The following is a 17,865-nucleotide window of genomic DNA, read 5'->3' as shown; positions in this document are numbered from 1 at the left end:
GTGTTGTCTTGACAATATTAGTTAGACCTAAAATGTTGTGGGTAGCAAGGGTAGCAGAACTAGACAAACTATAAAGTAGAACAGTGAAGTAGTCTTCGACTTACTGTGGATAAATGACTGTATTCTTATTCTTTATAATGGTCAAGACAGTTGGGGTCAACTTTTACGTTGAGTCCAATTAAAACTCCAGTTAGAGAAGAAATAAATTTAGGTATTTCAGTCTTCATCCTTTTTTGCTTCCTATTAACCACCAATTTTCCCCAGCCCTACAATTCCTCCTAATTGTGGAGAAAGTGGTTCTATTTTTGGTATGCAATCACCATTATATTAAGTTTGCCTTTTTTCACTTTCTTCTCCCTTTTTCCCCCAGACCTAATTCTAATATCTGCCTTTTCTTTGTGATGGCCTTGGTGTTTCCTAACTTCTGTACAGACTTTGCTCTTTTATTCTCTTCTGTTAGGACTGGAAGATCTCCTCTTAATCTGTAACATACCATGATCTTATCACAGGTGCTGGGAAGTACTTCTTTTTTTGAAAAATCATTTTTTATTATACTTTAAGTTCTGGAGTACATGCATAGAATGTGCATGTTTGTTACATAGTCATACACATGCCATGGTGATTTGTTGCATCCATCACCCCATTATCTACATTAGGTATTTCTCCTAATGCTATCCCTCCTCTAGCTTCCCACCCTGTGACAGGCCCCAGTGTGTGATGTTCACCTCCCTGGGTCCATGTGTTCTCATTGTTCAGCTCCCACTTGAATGAGAACATGTGGTGTTTGGTTTTCTATTGTTTTGTCAGTTTACTGAGAATGATGGTTTCCAGCTTCATATGTGTCCCTGCAAATGACATAAATGCATCCTTTGTATGGCTGCATAGTATTCCATAGTGTATATGTGCCATATTTTCTTTATCCAGTCTATCATTGATAGGCATTTGGGTTGGTTCCAAGTCTTCACTATTGTGAACAATAGTGCAATAAAAATACATGTGTGTGTATCTTTATCACAGAATGATTTATAATCCTTTGGGTACATACCCAGAAATGGGATTGCTGGGTCAAATGGAATTTCTATTTCCAGGTCCTTGAGGAAGCGCCACACTGTCTTCCACAATGGTTGAACTAATTTACACTCCTACCAACAGTGTAAAAGTGTTCCTATTTTTCCACATCCGCCCCAGCGTCTGTTGTCTCTCGATTTTTTAATGATGGCCATACTAACTGGCGTAAGGTGGTATCTCAATGTGGTTTTGATTTGCATCTCTCTAATGACCAGTGATGATGAGCATTTTTTTCTTTTTTTTTTTTTTTTTTTTATTGCATTTTAGGTTTTGGGGTACATGTGATGAACATGCAAGATTGTTGCATAGGTACACACATGGCAGTGTGCTTTGCTGCCTTCCGTCCCCTCACCTGTATCTGTCATTTCTCCCCATGCTATCTCTTCCCACCTCCCCACCCCCCGCCCCTCCCCCATTTCCCCCCAACAGACCCCAGTGTGTAGTGCTCCCCTCCCTGTGTCCATGTGTTCTCATTGTTCAACACCCGCATATGAGCGAGAATATACGGTGTTTGATTTTCTGCTCTTGTGTCAGTTTGCTGAGAATGATGGTTTCCAGGTTCATCCATGTCCCTATAAAGGACGTGAACTCATCGTTTTTGATGGCTGCATAATATTCCATGGTGTATATGTACCACATTTTCCCTATCCAGTCTATCATCGTTGGGCATTTGGGTTGGTTCCAGGTCTTTGCTATTGTAAACAGTGCTGCAATGAACATTCGTGTGCACGTATCCTTGTAGTAGAATGATTTATAATCCTTTGGATATATACCCAGTAATGGGATTGCTGGGTCAAATGGGATTTCTATTTTTAGGTCCTTGAGGAATTGCCACACTGTCTTCCACAATGGTTGAATTAATTTACATTCCCACCAACAGTGTAAAAGTGTTCCTATTTCTCCACATCCTCTCCAGCATCTGTTGTTTCCCGATTTTTTAATGATCGCCATTCTAACTGGTGGGAGATGGTATCTCAATGTGGTTTTGATTTGCATTTCTCTGATGACCAGTGATGATGAGCATTTTTTCATATGTTTGTTGGCCTCCTGTATGTCTTCTTTTGTAAAGTATCTGTTCATATCCTTTGCCCATTTTTGAATGGGCTTGTTTGTTTTTTTCTTGTAGATCTGCTTTAGTTCTTTGTAAATTCTGGATATCAGCCCCTTGTCAGATGGGTAGGCTGCAAAAATTTTTTCCCATTCTGTTGGTTGCCGATTCACTCTACTGACTGTTTCTTTTGCCGTGCAGAAGCTGTGGAGTTTGATTAGGTCCCATTTGTCTATTTTGGCTTTTGTTGCCATTGCTTTTGGCGTTTTGGTCATGAAGTCCTTGCCTACACCTATGTCCTGAATGGTTTTGCCTAGATTTTCTTCTAAGGTTTTTATGGTATTAGGTCTGATGTTTAAGTCTTTAATCCATTTGGAGTTAATTTTGGTGTAAGGTGTCAGGAAGGGGTCCTGTTTCTGCTTTCTGCACATGGCTAGCCAGTTTTCCCAACACCATTTATTAAACAGGGAGTCCTTTCCCCATTGCTTGTTTTTGTCAGGTTTGTCGAAGATCAGATGGTTGTGGGTATGTTGTATTTCCTCTGAGGCCTCTGTTCTGTTCCATTGGTCTATATCTCTGTTTTGGTACCAGTACCATGCTGTTTTGATTACTGTAGCCTTGTAGTATAGTTTGAAGTCCGGTAGTGTGATGCCTCCTGCTTTGTTCTTTTTGCTTAGAATTGACTTGGCTATGCGGGCTCTCTTTTGGTTCCATATGAAGTTTAAGGTGTTTTTTTCCAGTTCTGTGAAGAAGGTCATTGGTAGCTTGATGGGAATAGCGTTGAATCTGTAAATTACTTTGGGCAGTATGGCCATTTTCACGATGTTGATTCTTCCTAACCATGAACATGGAATGTTTCTCTATCTGTTTGTATCCTCTCTTATTTCGTTGAGCAATGGCTTGTAGTTCTCCTTGAAGAGGTCCTTTACGTTCCTTGTTAGTTGTATTCCTAGGTACTTTATTCTCTTTGTAGCAATTGTGAATGGCAGTTCGTTCTTGATTTGGCTCTCTTGAAGTCTATTACTGGTGTATAGGAATGCTTGTGATTTTTGCACGTTGATTTTGTATCCTGAGACTTTGCTGAAGTTGTTTATCAGTTTCAGGAGATTTTGGGCTGAGATGATGGGGTCTTCCACATATACAATCATGTCATCTGCAAATAGAGACAATTTGATTTCCTCCTTTCCAATTTGGATACCCTTTATTTCTTTTTCTTGCCTGATTGCTCTGGCTAGAACTTCCAGTACTATATTGAATAGGAGTGGTGAGAGAGGGCATCCTTGTCTAGTGCCAGATTTCAAAGGGAATGCTTCCAGTTTTTGCCCATTCAGTATGATATTGGCTGTTGGTTTGTCGTAAATAGCTTTTATTGTTTTGAGATACGTTCCGTCAATACCTAGTTTATTGAGGGTTTTTAGCATAAAGGGCTGTTGAATTTTGTCAAAAGCCTTCTCTGCATCAATCGAGATAATCATGTGGTTTTTGTCTTTGGTTCTGTTTATGTGGTGAATTACGTTTATGGACTTGCGTATGTTGAACCAGCCTTGCATCCCCGGGATGAATCCTACTTGATCATGGTGGATGAGCTTTTTGATATGCTGTTGCAATCGGTTTGCCAGTATTTTATTGAAGATTTTTGCATCTATGTTCATCATGGATATTGGCCTGAAATTTTCTTTTCTTGTTGAGTCTCTGCCGGGTTTTGGTATCAGGATGATGTTTGTCTCGTAAAATGATTTGGGAAGGATTCCCTCTTTTTGGATTGTCTGGAATAGTTTCAGAAGGAATGGTATCAGCTCCTCCTTGTATGTCTGGTAGAATTCAGCTGTGAACCCATCTGGACCTGGGCTTTTTTTGGGTGGTAGGCTCTTTATTGCTGCCTCGACTTCAGACCATGTTATTGGTCTATTCAGGGTTTCGGCTTCTTCCAGGTTTAGGCTTGGGAGGTTGCAGGTGTCCAGGAATTTATCCATTTCTTCCAGGTTTACTAGTTTATGTGCATAGGGTTGTTTGTAATAATCTCTGATGATGGTTTGGATTTCTGTGGAATCTGTGGTGATATCCCCTTTATCGTTTTTTATTGCATCAATTTGGTTATTCTCTCTTTTCTTTTTTATTAATCTGGCTAGTGGTCTGTCTATTTTGTTGATCTTTTCAAAAAACCAGCTCCTGGATTTATTGATTTTTTGAAGAGTTTTTTGTGTCTCTATTTCCTTCAGTTCTGCTCTGATCTTAGTTATTTCCTGTCTTCTGCTAGGTTTTGAGTTTTTTTGATCTTGCTCCTCTAGCTCTTTCAATTTTGATGATAGGGTGTCAATTTTAGATCTCTCCTTTCTTCTCATGTGGGCACTCATTGCTATATATTTTCCTCTAGAGACTGCTTTAAATGTGTCCCAGAGATTCTGGTATGTTGTGTCTTCGTTCTCATTGGTTTCGAAGAACATCTTTATTTCTGCCTTCATTTCATTGTTTATCCAGTCAACATTCAAGAGCAAGTTGTTCAGTTTCCATGAAGCTGTGCGGTTCTGAGTTAGTTTCTGCATTCTGAGTTCTAACTCGATTGCACTGTGGTCTGAGAGACTGTTTGTTATGATTTCTGTTCTTTTGCATTTTCTGAGGAGTGATTTATTGCCAATTATGTGGTCAATTTTAGAGTAGGTGTGATGTGGTGCTGAGAAGAATGTATATTCTGTGGATTTGGGGTGGAGAGTTCTGTAAATGTCTATTAGGTTTGCTCGTTCCAGGTCTGTGTTCAGGTCCTGGATATCCTTGTTGATTTTCTGTCTGGTTGATCTGTCTAATATTGACAATGGGGTGTTAAAGTCTCCCACTATTATTGTGTGGGAGTCTAAGTCTCTTTGTAAGTCATTAAGAACTTGCCTTATGAATCTGGGTGCTCTTGTATTGGGTGCATATATATTTAGGATCGTTAGCTCTTCTTGTTGCAGTGATCCTTTTACGATTATGTAATGTCCTTCTTTGTCTCTTTTGATCTTTGTTGCTTTAAAGTCTATTTTATCAGAGATGAGAATTGCAACTCCTGCCTTTTTTTGCTCTCCATTTGCTTGGTAGATCTTCCTCCATCCCTTTATTTTGAGCCTTTGTGTATCCTTGCATGTAAGATGGGTTTCCTGGATACAGCACACTGATGGGTTTTGGCTTTTTATCCAATTTGCCAGTCTGTGTCTTTTGATTGGGGCATTTAGTCCATTGACATTTAGGGATAGTATTGTTATGTGTGAATTTGATGCTGTCATTTTGATGCTACCTGGCTGTTTTGTTGGTTAGTTGATGCAGATTCTTGATTGTGTTGCTGCTTTTTTACCATTTGGTGTGTTTTTGGAGTGGCTGGTACTGGTTGTTCCTTTATATGTGTAGAGCCTCTTTCAGGAGTTCTTGTAGAGCAGGTGATGAGCATTTTTTTCATGTGTTTGTTGGCCTCATATATGTCTTCCCTTAAAAAATATCTATTCATATCCTTTGCCCACTTTTGGATGGGTTTGTTTGTTTGTTTCTTGTAAATCTGTTTTAGTTCTCTGTAGATTTTGAATATTAGCCCTTTGTCAGATGGGTAGATTGTAAAAATTTTCTCCCATTCTGTTGGTTGAGATTTCACTCTAATGATTGTTTCTTTTGATATGCAGAAGCTCTTAAGTTCAGTTAGATCCCATTTGTCAATTTTGGCTTTTGTTGCCATTACTTTTGGTGTTTTAGTCATGAAGTCCTTGTCTGTTCAAAGTTTCAACTTCTTCCTGGTTTAGGCTTGGGAGGGTGTAAGTGTCCAGAAATTTATCCATTTCTCCCAAGTTTACTGGTGTATGTGCATAGTGTTGTTTGTACTAATTTCTGCTGGTAGTTTGTATTTCTGTGGAATCAGTGGTCATATACCCTTTATCATTTTTTATTGCATCTATTTAATTCTCCCTTTTCTTCTATTAATCTTGCTAGTGGTCTGTCTATTTTGTTGATCTTTTAAAAAAAATCAGCTACTGGATTTACTGATTTCTGAAGGATTTTTTGTATCTCTATCTCCTTCAGTTCTGCTCTAATCTTAGTTATTTCTTGTCTTCTGCTAGCTTTTGAGTTCTTTTGATCTTGCTCCTCTAGCTTTTTCAGTTTTGACAATAGGGTGTCAATTTTAGATCTTTCCTCGCTTCTTATGTGGGCATTTATTGCTATAAATTTTCCTCTAGACACTGCTTTAAATGTGTCCCAGAGATTCTGGTACATTCTGTTTTTGTTCTCATTGGCTTCAAAGAACATCTTTATTTTTGCCTTCATTCAGGAGTCAATTGTTAAGTTTCCATGAAGTTGTGTTGTTCTGAGTTAGTTTCTTAATCCTGAGCTCTAATTTGTTTGCACTCTGGTCTGAGAGACTGTTGGTTATGATTTCCATTCTTTTGCATTTGCTAAGGAGTAATTTACTGCCAATTATGTGGTCTATTTTAGAGTAGGTTCAATGTGGTGCTGAGAGGAATGTATATTCTCTAGATTTGGGGTGGAGATTTCTGTAGATATCTATTAGGTCTGCTTGGTCCAGATCGGAGTTCAAGTCCTGGATTTCCTTGTTAATTTTCTGTCTCATTGATCTGTCTAATATTGACAGTGGAGTGTTAAAGTCTCCCACTATTATTGTGTGGGAGTCTAAGTCTCTTTGCAGGTCATTAAGAATTTGCTTTATGTACCTGGGTGCTCCTGTATTGGGTGCATATATATTTAGGATTGTTAACTCTTGTTGCATTGATCATTTTGCCATTATGCAATGCCCTTCTTTGTCTCTTTTGATCTTTGTTGTTTTCAAGTCCATTTTGTCAGAGACTAGGATTACAACTCCTGCTTTTTTTTCTCTCTCTCTCCATTTGCTTGATAGATCTTCCTCCATCCTTTTTTTTTTTTAGCCTATTTTTGTCCTTGCATGTCAGGTGGGTTTCCAGAATACAGCACACTGGTGGCTCTTGACTTTTTATCCAATTTGCCAGTCTGTGTCTTTTGATTGGGGCATTTAGCCCATTTACATCTAGGGTTAATATTGTTATGTGTGAATTTGATCCTGCCATTTGATGCTAGCTGGGTGTTTTTCCATTAGTTGATGCATTTTCTTCATTTTGTTGGTGGTCTTTACCATTTGGTATGTTTTTGGAGTGGCTGGTACTGGTTGTTCCTTTCCTTGTTTAGTGCTTCTTTCAGGAGCTCTTGTAAGGCAGGCCTGGTGGTGATGAAATCTCAGCAATCACTTATCTGTAAAGGATTTTATTTCTCCTTCACTTACGAAGCTTAGTTTGGCTGGTTGAAAGAGAAGAATATAAACGACTTGATGTAGCTGATTCTAGGTTGAAGGTTCTTTTCTTTAAGGATGCTGATGATTGGCCCCTACTCTCTTCTGGCTTATAGGGTTTCTGCCTAGAGATCCACTGTGAGTCTATGGGCTTCTTTTTGTTGGTAACCCAGCATTTCTCTCTGGCTGCCCTTAGCATTTATTCCTTCATTTCAACTCTGTTGAATCTGACAATTATGTGCCTTGGGGTTGCTCTTCTTGAGGAATAACGTTGTGATGTTCTCTGTATTTCCTGGACTTGAATCATGATCTGCCTTGGTAGGTTGGAGAAGTTCTCCTGGATAATATCCTGAGGGTGTTTTCCAGCTTGGATTCATTCTTTCCATCACATTCAAGTACACCTATCAAACATAGATTAGGTATTTTCACATAATCCCGTATTTCTTGGAGGCTTTGTTCATTTCTTTTCACTCCTTTTTCTCTAATTTGCCTTCTCATTTTATTTCATTGAGTTGATCTTTAATCTCCAATATCCTTTTTTCTGCTTGTTTGATTCAGCTATTGAAACATGTGTATGCTTCGTGAAGTTCTCATGCTGTTTTTCAGCTACATCAAGTCGTTTATATTCTTCTCTAAGCTGTTTATTCTAGTTAGCATTTCATCTAATCATTTTTCAAGTTCTTAGTTTCTTTGCTTTGGGTTAGCACATGTTCTTTTAGCTCTGAGAAGTTTGTTATTACCCACCCTCTGTTTCTGTCAGTTCATCAGCTTGATTCTCCATCCAGGTTTGTTCCCTAGCTTGTGAGGAGTTGTGATCCCTTGGAGGAGAAGAGGTGTTCTGGTTTTTGGTGTTTTCATCCTTTTTGTACTGGTTTCTTCCCGTCTTCATGTCTTTATCTACCTGTGGTCTTTGTAGTTGGTGACTCTCAAATGGGGTCTCTGAGTGGACGTCCTTTTTGTTGATTTTGAAGCTATTTCTTTCTGTTTCTATTTTCCTTCTAACAGTCAGTCCCCTCTGCTGTAGGACTGCTAGAGGTCCACTCCAGACCCTGCTTGCCTAGTGATCACCTGCAGGGGCTGCAGAACAGTAAGGGTTGCTTTCTTCTTCAGTTATATTCATTCCAGAATGGTACCCACCAGATGTCGGCCTGAGCTTTCCTTTATGAGGTGTCTCTGGGTATATGGAGGTTGGGGAGCTGCTTGAGGAGACAGTCTGTCTCTTATATGAGCTCAAGTGCTGTTCTGGGAGCTCCGTTGTTCCATGCAGAGCTGCTGGGAGGGTACGTTTAAGTCTGCTGCAGTAGAACTCATAACCGTATCTTTTCCCAGATGCTCTGATGTAGGAAGGTCAGGCTTTATTTATAAGTTCCTGATGTGCTGCTGCCTTTTTTCATAGATGCCCTACCCAGCATGGAGATAGTCTAGTCACAATCTACCAGCAGAGACATTGCTGAGCTGCCATGGGCTCTGCCCAGCTGCTGTGTTACCTTCCTTGATGTGTTGTTTATAGAGGTACAGTTACAACTGCCTTGGTATTGGTGGACTGCCTCTGCAGCAGCAGATGCCCTTCCCTGAACTGAGCTGGAGCATCCCGGGTCCAGCTTAGCTTGTTGTGAAATTCTCAATCCAGAGTGTTGTAGATTGCTTGTTTTGTGGGAGTGGTTCCTGACAAGCCAGATCACCTGGCCCCTGTCTCAGCCCCCTCTCTTTCAGTTGAATGGCCAGCTCTGTCTCCCAGGCATTCCAGGCACCAGTTGAAATGGCCACTCAGATTTGTGTGAGTTTCTGTGCACCAACCTGCAGCACTGGCTGAAACAGCCATGCTGGAAACTTGTGGCACTTTTCAGCCTGGGAATCTCCTGGTCTGTGGGCAGTGAAAACTCATTTGGAAATGTGGTGATAACTCACCCTCTGTATGGTTCTTGCTGAGAACTGCACTCCAGAGCTGTTCCTGTTTGGTCATCTGGGATCTTCACTGGAGATTTTCATTTATATCTGTTTATTTGAATAATATATTGTCAGATTTACACTTCATTAATCATCTTCTTGGTTACTTAGGCTAATGCGTATTTCACAAAGTAAAAAATCCAGACCACTAGCATAAGGATCATATGGATTACTAGTCGAATTACAGATCTTGAGCCCAATTCCAAATCTATGGAGTCAGAAAACCTGAAATTGAGACAGAAGTCTGCAGTATTAATAAATGATCTCTGTTAATGTGTCTTATGTTCACGATCAAACATAAGGCACATATCAATATGTTAAAGACATGTCAGGTTAAAAGAAGTCTGGATTTTGTTTTAGAGGCAAAGGCAAGTGAATGAATGATTTTAAAATATAGGACATTTTAAAATCTCTTTCATTGTCCTAAACTATTTTATCTCATTCTTTTCTTTTCTGCTGTACTGAACTTTTATTATTTTTCATTATCAGTTTCATTTCAATTTAGTAAATATGTATTGAACACTTAATATATGCCAGGCACCATGCAAGGTTGGAGTCACAAATATTTAACTGGTAAAAGAGATACATACAAGATTAATCAGGAGTCTGAAAATGGTTAACTACTCTGCCTGCCACAGTCACAGTCATTCTGTGATTAAACTTGTCCTCCTACACACCCTTGTTGATGCAGCCTTATGAGAAAAATTTTGCACAACAGGAAAACTAGGTTTACTCTCTGACTGTACCAAGAAACCCTAAGAATGAGTCAGCTAACAAGGAGAATAGACACTGAAAATTTTAAAATAGGAGATACCTATAGTAGGTGATCCAAAATTAAGAATAAATCAAAATGAAGTATAAACAGGAATGAAGATAGAGTTGAAAGAGATGAAAGTAGTTGACAGTGAGTGGAGGGAAAGAATGCTGAGAAGGAAAAGTGTATAGAAGAGCAGAGTCACATACTGGAGGACTTTGTGCATCAAGATCCCTGTCTGTGGTAATTCAGTGCACTCCTCAGTGCTGCCTGAAACTCTGAAGGAGTATCTTGTCTATCTTGTCTGAGCGTCTATGAATCCTGACTCCAGGGCTTTTGACTCCAGTTGACAGAGTTCAGCTTTTCTTGGATTCTCATAAAATATGATAATGCAATTTAATCTTTTTTTTTTAATTACCAAAAGTATCCTTACAAAAATTACTTTTTAATTATTTGTAGTTACTTGAGCCTCTGATTTTTAGAACCAAATTAGCAGAACTAACCTAATATGATATTATATGGAATGACACATGTGTTCCAATATGTTGCAGTTCATTTGTTGTTGAAATGTTTTTAAAAAATGATTTAATTTGAATTCTTAACATCTAGGTGAACAGTTCATTTCATACAAGTGATTAGTTTTGCAGACCTAGAGTTGACAATGGGCAGAACAGATAGGGAAAAAAACCCACAGTTCTGTTATAAAATTTTACCTGACATACTAATAATACAAAGTAAAATTTCAAAAGTAATTTTAAAAATTGTTACTCATGTTAATTATAGCCATTTTGAATTTAAAATCAGATCAAGTATGTTTCTCTGCAGTTTCCTAAAATAATACTATATATGGAAAGAATTCAAATACTTTTCTAAATGCACAAGAGTACTGTCAAATAATGCTTACCAAGAATTTTGCTAATTCAAACGCCTCTGAAGGTTTCAGTTTTCTACCTCCCTGACCACATATCACAGAGGTGGAAAAGAGTTGATCTTCAATGTTTCAAGGTTTGTTATGCTTGTTACAACTAGATATTTACATGTTATAAATGTCATAATCATTATATAGGGAACCATGGAGAATTAACTGGAGCCAGGTGCTATTCTAAGCATTTTTACAGTTTAATGTTTAATTCTAAATGTATTCTAAAGATATCAGCACCATTGTCTTTCCCAAATTGCAGATGATGAAACTGAAGCACAGAGGGGACTAACTTACCCAAAATCACATATTTAGTAATAAGCAGAATCAAATGTAAGCAACCCTTTGAAATAACAAAAGGCTTAATATTAACAGAAGGATCACATAAGTAAGATGATAAGTGTTAATCCTTCTGAACATTTCTGATATTTTAATGATTAATCTGGATCTGATTGTAATATCTTTTAGGTTTTCTGTGTTTTAGAATTTAAGAGGCAAAACTTATGAGACCATATCAGGATTTGCAGAGATAATGCACAAAAAGCACCTGGCCTGGTGCCTACATTGAGTAGATGCTCCACTATGGTAATCTCCATCTCTGCTCTACTGCCTTAAGCTCCCTGCCCTGCAATATGAACATGAGGACTTGCTTCTACCAGATGTTGCAGCTTGAGAAACAGTTACCTAAACTCAGTAAATTCTGTTGATTATTTACCCCATGCACATTACACAAGTTATTTAGGCTGTCTCTGGCCATGTCCAACTCCTTTGTCATACTAATACATGGTATTTTTATCGTCTTATGCAATGCTGATTTCAATAGTTAACATAGAGCTCTATGTTAACGAAGAGTTAACATAGAGCTGATTTCAATAGTTAACATAGGACTCATGCTGCTAGTCCTAACTACTTGGGAGGATGAGGCAGGTGGGTCTCTTGATCCCAGGAATTCAAGGCTGAAGTGAGCTATGATTGTACCACTGCACTCCAGCCTGGGTGACAGAGCAGGATCCTGTCTCTGACATAAATAAATAAAAACTTTCAAAAAGTGTGAGCCAGGGGCAATGGCTCATGCCTGTAATCCCAGCACTTTGGGAAGCCAAGGCAGGAGGATTTCCTGAAGCCAGGAGTTTGAGATCATCCTGGGAAACATAGCAAGATTCCATCTTAACAACAACAACAACACAAAATACAAAAATTAGCCAGGTATCTTGCTACATGCCAGTAGTCCCAATAATTAAGGAGACTGAGGCAGAAGGGTCTGCTTGAGCCCAAGAGGAGGACGCTGCAGTGAGCCAAGGGAACGCTCTGGGCAACAGCCTGAACAACAAAGTAAGAACCTGTCTTAAAAAAAAAAAAAAATAGTTAATCTAGATAGATTCACAATTTCATTTTTCATGTTAAAATTAAATATATTCTTAAAGATCACAGTTCATTAAAATAATGCCTTAGGTTATAAATGAAACAAAGAAAAACCCAAAAGATAAAAGGGTGATTGGCTTTAAATGGCATTTATGATGAACTTGCTTTATGGTACAAGAGAACCTAAGTACAAAAGGAAAGACTTTCACCAAGGCATTAATTTGTAATACTAGCTTGTAATTTACTAGTGGAATCCTGATTACTAAAATGTATGCTTACTTGTTCACTACATTCATGGTAATAGCAGTTAATTGCACTAAGGCATGTCAAGTATCTTAAGTAAAGAACATACTAACAAAAGCTTAAAATGTTTTATAATGTAAAAAGGGCATAACAAACTCTACTAAGTTCTAGTTATAACAAAGGAATTTCAGTTGCGTACATGACAGGCAGTAAAACAGAATCATAGCTTACTTATTTGTAATAATTAACATACTTTTCATCAAAGGCAAACTGCATATCAAAATAATACTTCATGTTTAATGGATTCTAATTGTATCCATTGTGACTGTGAATTACTATTATCAAATTTGGCAGTGGCAGATTATGTTTTCCTTATTTCACTAAGAAATTTGCAAGATAATAAATTGGGTAATTAAATTATTGTGTCTCATAAGATTCAAGATTTAAAACATTTGTGCTTTGTAAATTGCTGCAAATTGAAAACAGGAGACAGTGACGTAATGGTGGAATAGATTAGTTATTTTGTTAAACCTCCTTTTTATAAATGGTAGATTAAGTTATTACTGCATTGAAAATGAAGAAGTGAAACTATACATTAGAGAATTTAATTTGTGCACAGAAAACACATAGAAATACCACTTCACGCCAGTTAGAATGGCGATCATTAAAAAAATCTGGAGACAACAGATGGTGGAGAGGATGTGGAGAAATATCTGTGGCATTTTTTTTTAAGATTGTTTTGTCTATTTTTGTTATTTCTTGGTTCCATGTGAATTCAGAATCTTTTTTTTTCTAATTTATTTGAAAAATATAATTTGCCAAAATGCTTTCCATAAAAACAATAATATTTTTCATTCTCAAAAGCAGCGTGTCAGAGTTTCAGCTCCTCTGCATCCTTGCATCTTTGCTAGCCCTTAATATTGTTGGGCTGTTGCCTTTTTAAAAATCTATTGTATTAGACATGCAGTGGTATCACATCATAGTTTTATTGGCAAGTATCTAATGACTGACAATGTTGAGCCTATTTCCATGTGTTTATTTCACATCTAATTTTTTTTCTCTGCTGAAGTGTCATTCAAATCACTTGCCTATTTTCATTGAGTAATTTTTACTCTATTATTGAGATTTTAGTGTGATATATAGATCTTAGATATAAGTCCTTTATCAGACACATGTTTTGCAAATTTTCTTCTCCCTGTTTGTGGCTTATCTGTTTTCTCAACAATGTCTTTCGAAGATCAGATTTTAATTCATTAAGTTCCATTTATCAATATTCTATTTTATGGATCATAATTTTGAATTACATCTAGACAATTTTTGCCTAATACAAGGTCACAAAGATTTTTCTACTGTGTTTTCTTTTAGAAGTTGTATAGTTTTAGGTTTGGCATTTTGGCCTATCTATGGTTTATTTTAAATTAAATTTTTAATTTGTTGTAAGGTATGAGTCAAAATCCTTTTATTTTTTTGCATGTGAATATTCAAGTATTTTAGCATCCCTTGTTGAAAAGACTATCATTTCTTCACTGACATACTGTTACACATGTTGAAAATTAGCCAGTCTTGTATTTGAAGACATTCTGTATAAATTATTATAGTTTCATAGAAAGCTGCAAATACAAGTAATGTTTGTTCTTTACCTTTTAAAAAAACATTTTTTTGTCTTCTGATGTTTTTACTTTGCTGTATCTGTTGTAGAATCAGTTTGTTAATTTCCACAAGAAATTCTTTTGGAATTTTGATTGAGATTGCATTGAATCTGTAAATCAATTTGAGAAAGATAAAATTCTAGCTTTATCAGTCAATATTGAGTATATCAGTCAATAAAGACAATATATTTATTTAGGCCTTACTTTATTTCTTTTCTCAATACTTTATAGTTTTCTTTATGTAAATCTTATACATATTATCTTAGATTTATAACTAAGCATTTAATACTTTTTGATGCTGCATTAATCTGTTTTGACACTGCTATAAGGCATACACCTGTAGTCTCAGCTACTCAGGACACTGAGGCAGGAGAATCACTTGAACCTGGAAGGGAGAGGTTGCAGTGAGCTGAGATGGCACTACTGTACTCCCGCCTGGGTGACAGAGTGAGACTCCATCTAAAAAAAAATTCCCAAGACTAAGTAATTTATAAACAAAAGAGGTTTAATTGACTCACAGTTCCACATGGTGAGGGAGGCCTCAGGAAACATAATCATGGTGGAAGGTGAAGGGGAAGCAGGTATCTTCTTCACAAGGCTGTAAGAGAGAGGTGAAAGCACAGGAGGGAACTGCCAAACACTTTTAAAACCATCAGATCTCATGAGCATTCACTCACTGTAAGAGAACAGCGTGGAGGAAACTGCCCCCATGATCCAATCACCCCCCTACCTCTACCCATCGGGATTTCAGATCCCTCCCTCAACATGGGAGTATTATAATTTGAGATGGGATTTGGGTGGGGACATAGAGCAAAACTGTATCAGATGCTATTATAAAGGATACTTTTATTTCAATTTCAATTTTCAATAATTCATTGGTAGTATGCAGAAATACATGATTTTGTATTTTGTGACCTATTTAGTAGCTTTTTAAATTAGTTTTTTAGACATTTTCTATGCAGACAATTTTTAGTATGCTATTTTTTATGTAGACAATCATGTCTGTGAATAGGTTTATTTCTTCCTTTGTTATCTATATGCCCCTTACATATTTCTCTTGCATTTTAACAGAATTTAGGGACTCCAGTACAATGTTCCATAGAAATACTGAGAGTCAACATCATTGTCTTCATCCTTACGTATCAAGTATGAGACTTACCTGTAATTTTAGCAACAGGGTTTTGTAGATTCTCTTTATAAGGTTAAGAAAGTTCACTTTAATTACTATCTTTCAGAAGGATTTAAAATTACAAATGGAAGTTGAAGTTTGTCAGATACTTTTTTGGCATCTATTGAGATGATCATAAAATTTTTCTTACATAGTCTAATAATATGGTAAATTATGTTGATTCATTTTTGAAGGTTGAATTGATGGTGCATTTTTGGGATAAAATTCTCTTGATCATAATTTATTATTCTTTTTATATATTGTGAGATTAAATTTGCTATTTTTTGTTGAAGATTTTTACATCTATGTTTATAAGAGATTATTTAGGTTTTGTGTTATATATATATATATATATATATATATATGTTTATAAGAGATTCTTTAGTCTTTTTTGTGTTTCTTGTATCTTGTACTGTAAAGCTAATATAATCTTACTTTATTCTTGATTCAAATAAATTAAAATAATTTTGCCCTTTTATAAGCAATTTTGTCCTTTTATAAGCATAAAAGCACTCTTACAGTACTTATAATTTTGATGCTGCATACTAGTTACATAAAATCTAATGTACTATAAAATGTATGATGCTGATGTTTATGCTTAAACTAATCCTTTTGAAATAAATTGTTTAGGGTTATTTTTATATCAATAAAGTAAAATTTAATATTGAAAACCAATTTACATGTATTCAGCTTTGTAAATTTTTTGAGAAGCATTCTGAACTTAAATACTTGATAAATACTTTTAAAGCTTCTGGATTTAAGTTTTAAAATCAACTTTTCTCATTAGACAAGTTAATAAAATTGGCAGTCAGTAAGGGAGATTGATGCAATACACTCTGATTTTGATGGAAATATATGGACTAGAGAAGTTCTATATGTGTAATAGTCTTTTCTTATTTAGGTTATCTTGAGGTCATATTTCTTAGGTAACACCTTCCCTACAGGATTATACTCTTTTTTTCATTTGGACTCCCAAATGTAGATGAATGTGAGAGTTATTTCTGTTCCTTGATATAAATATTTTATTCATGTGTACATGTCTATATGCATTTTATATCTAGAGAAAAAATACTTCTAGTCTTATATTCTGGCATGACGTGAGTGTTTACACTGTAATAAAAGGACTCAGCCGTCATATTCATTGGGCTTATATTACTTAGGAGTCTTATCATGAAATTGAAAACATATGCAAAAAATAAATAAATTTTTAGAAGCAGTCAGAATCTTGTTTTCAACCTAAGCTTGTTTAGTCTGAAACACAGACCTGCCTAGAAATTCTGGGGTACAGATTAGTGGGTGTCTACCATGGACCATTTTGCCAGAGGGATTCAGGATTCGTTGTTGAAGTAATTCACATGAAGATAATAGATAACAGAAAAAAGAGAAGTACTTAAGTTTGCTTCAGAGAAAATGGTTGAGGGACATATATAAGGTGTGATTTTTTAGTGTCATATGGTGTTTGCTATTCAGCTTCGTCAGATCTATCCTCAAAAATGAAGCATGAAAACATGGGAGTTGGCTGGGCCTGGTGGCTCATGACTGTAATCCCAGCACTCTGGGAGGCCAAGGTGGGTGGATCACATGGGGTCAGGAGCTCCAGACCAGCCTGACCAACATGGTGAAATCCTGTCTCTACTAAATACCAAAAATTAGTCAGGCATGGTGGCACACGCCTGTAATCCCAATTACTTGGGAGGCTAAGGCAGGAGAATCACTTGAACCCAGAAGGCGGAGATTGCAGTGAGCCGAAACTGCACCATTGCACTCCAGCCTGGGTGACAGAGTGAGACTCTGTCAGAAGAAGAAAGAAGGAGGTAGGAAAAAAGGAGGAGGAAGGAGGAAGGAGAAAGAATGAAGGAGGAGGAGGCAAAGCGGGGGAGGTAGAGGAGGAGGAAATGGGAGAAGAGTTACCTTTGATAAAACTGAAGGAGCTCTTGAGACACGAACACTCATCAGAAGACATCCACAGGGAGCCCCAGGCACCATTACTTTGGCACTGATATAATTAAGTCTATTTTCTTACCACCCAATAATTTTTTAACATTAAACCCTACTGTGTAACTTTTTTGTCCTACTTATGAAAGTTCATAAAGAGAAATGTCATAAATAAGAGTATTTATGAACTGTAAAATAACGACTGTGGTATATTTGTAAAATGATGTATTTTGGTTTTGGGGCATGTTGTTCTTTTTCATTCACTATGAAATATGTTTGGTTTTAGGTTTCCTCAAGAACTGAACATGGGAAAAATAAGTGCCGAAATTATGTGGACTCTTTTTGCTCTGGACATGAAATATGCATTAGAAGGTAATTATAAATATTTATACTTATTATAATAGATGTTAGAGTTAAATGGTGAGTTTGTGTTCTTGGCTTTAAATGTTAAGAATTAAAACATTAAAACATTAATTATTGTGATCAGTTTAGTTCTA

The 17,865-nt window shown here is 36.7% G+C and overlaps 1 protein-coding gene across 1 annotated transcript in view; it reads left to right on the top strand.

Annotated features, from left to right (window-relative positions):
- The window catches only part of UNC13C (unc-13 homolog C), a 586,273-nt gene that overhangs the window by 362,065 nt on the left and 206,343 nt on the right, over nt 1-17,865 (top strand). Inside the window, exon 18 of the mRNA XM_003935590.4 lies at nt 17,655-17,740. Within this exon, the coding sequence (XP_003935639.1) occupies nt 17,655-17,740 (86 nt within the window). The remainder of the gene's footprint in view (nt 1-17,654; nt 17,741-17,865) is intronic.

This window comes from Saimiri boliviensis, chromosome 2 (assembly GCF_048565385.1).
Source record: "Saimiri boliviensis isolate mSaiBol1 chromosome 2, mSaiBol1.pri, whole genome shotgun sequence".
In the NCBI taxonomy this organism is placed as follows: Eukaryota; Metazoa; Chordata; class Mammalia; order Primates; family Cebidae; genus Saimiri; species Saimiri boliviensis.
The sequence above is the reverse complement of the archived record's forward strand: the minus strand, read 5'-3'. Positions and strand labels throughout refer to the sequence as shown.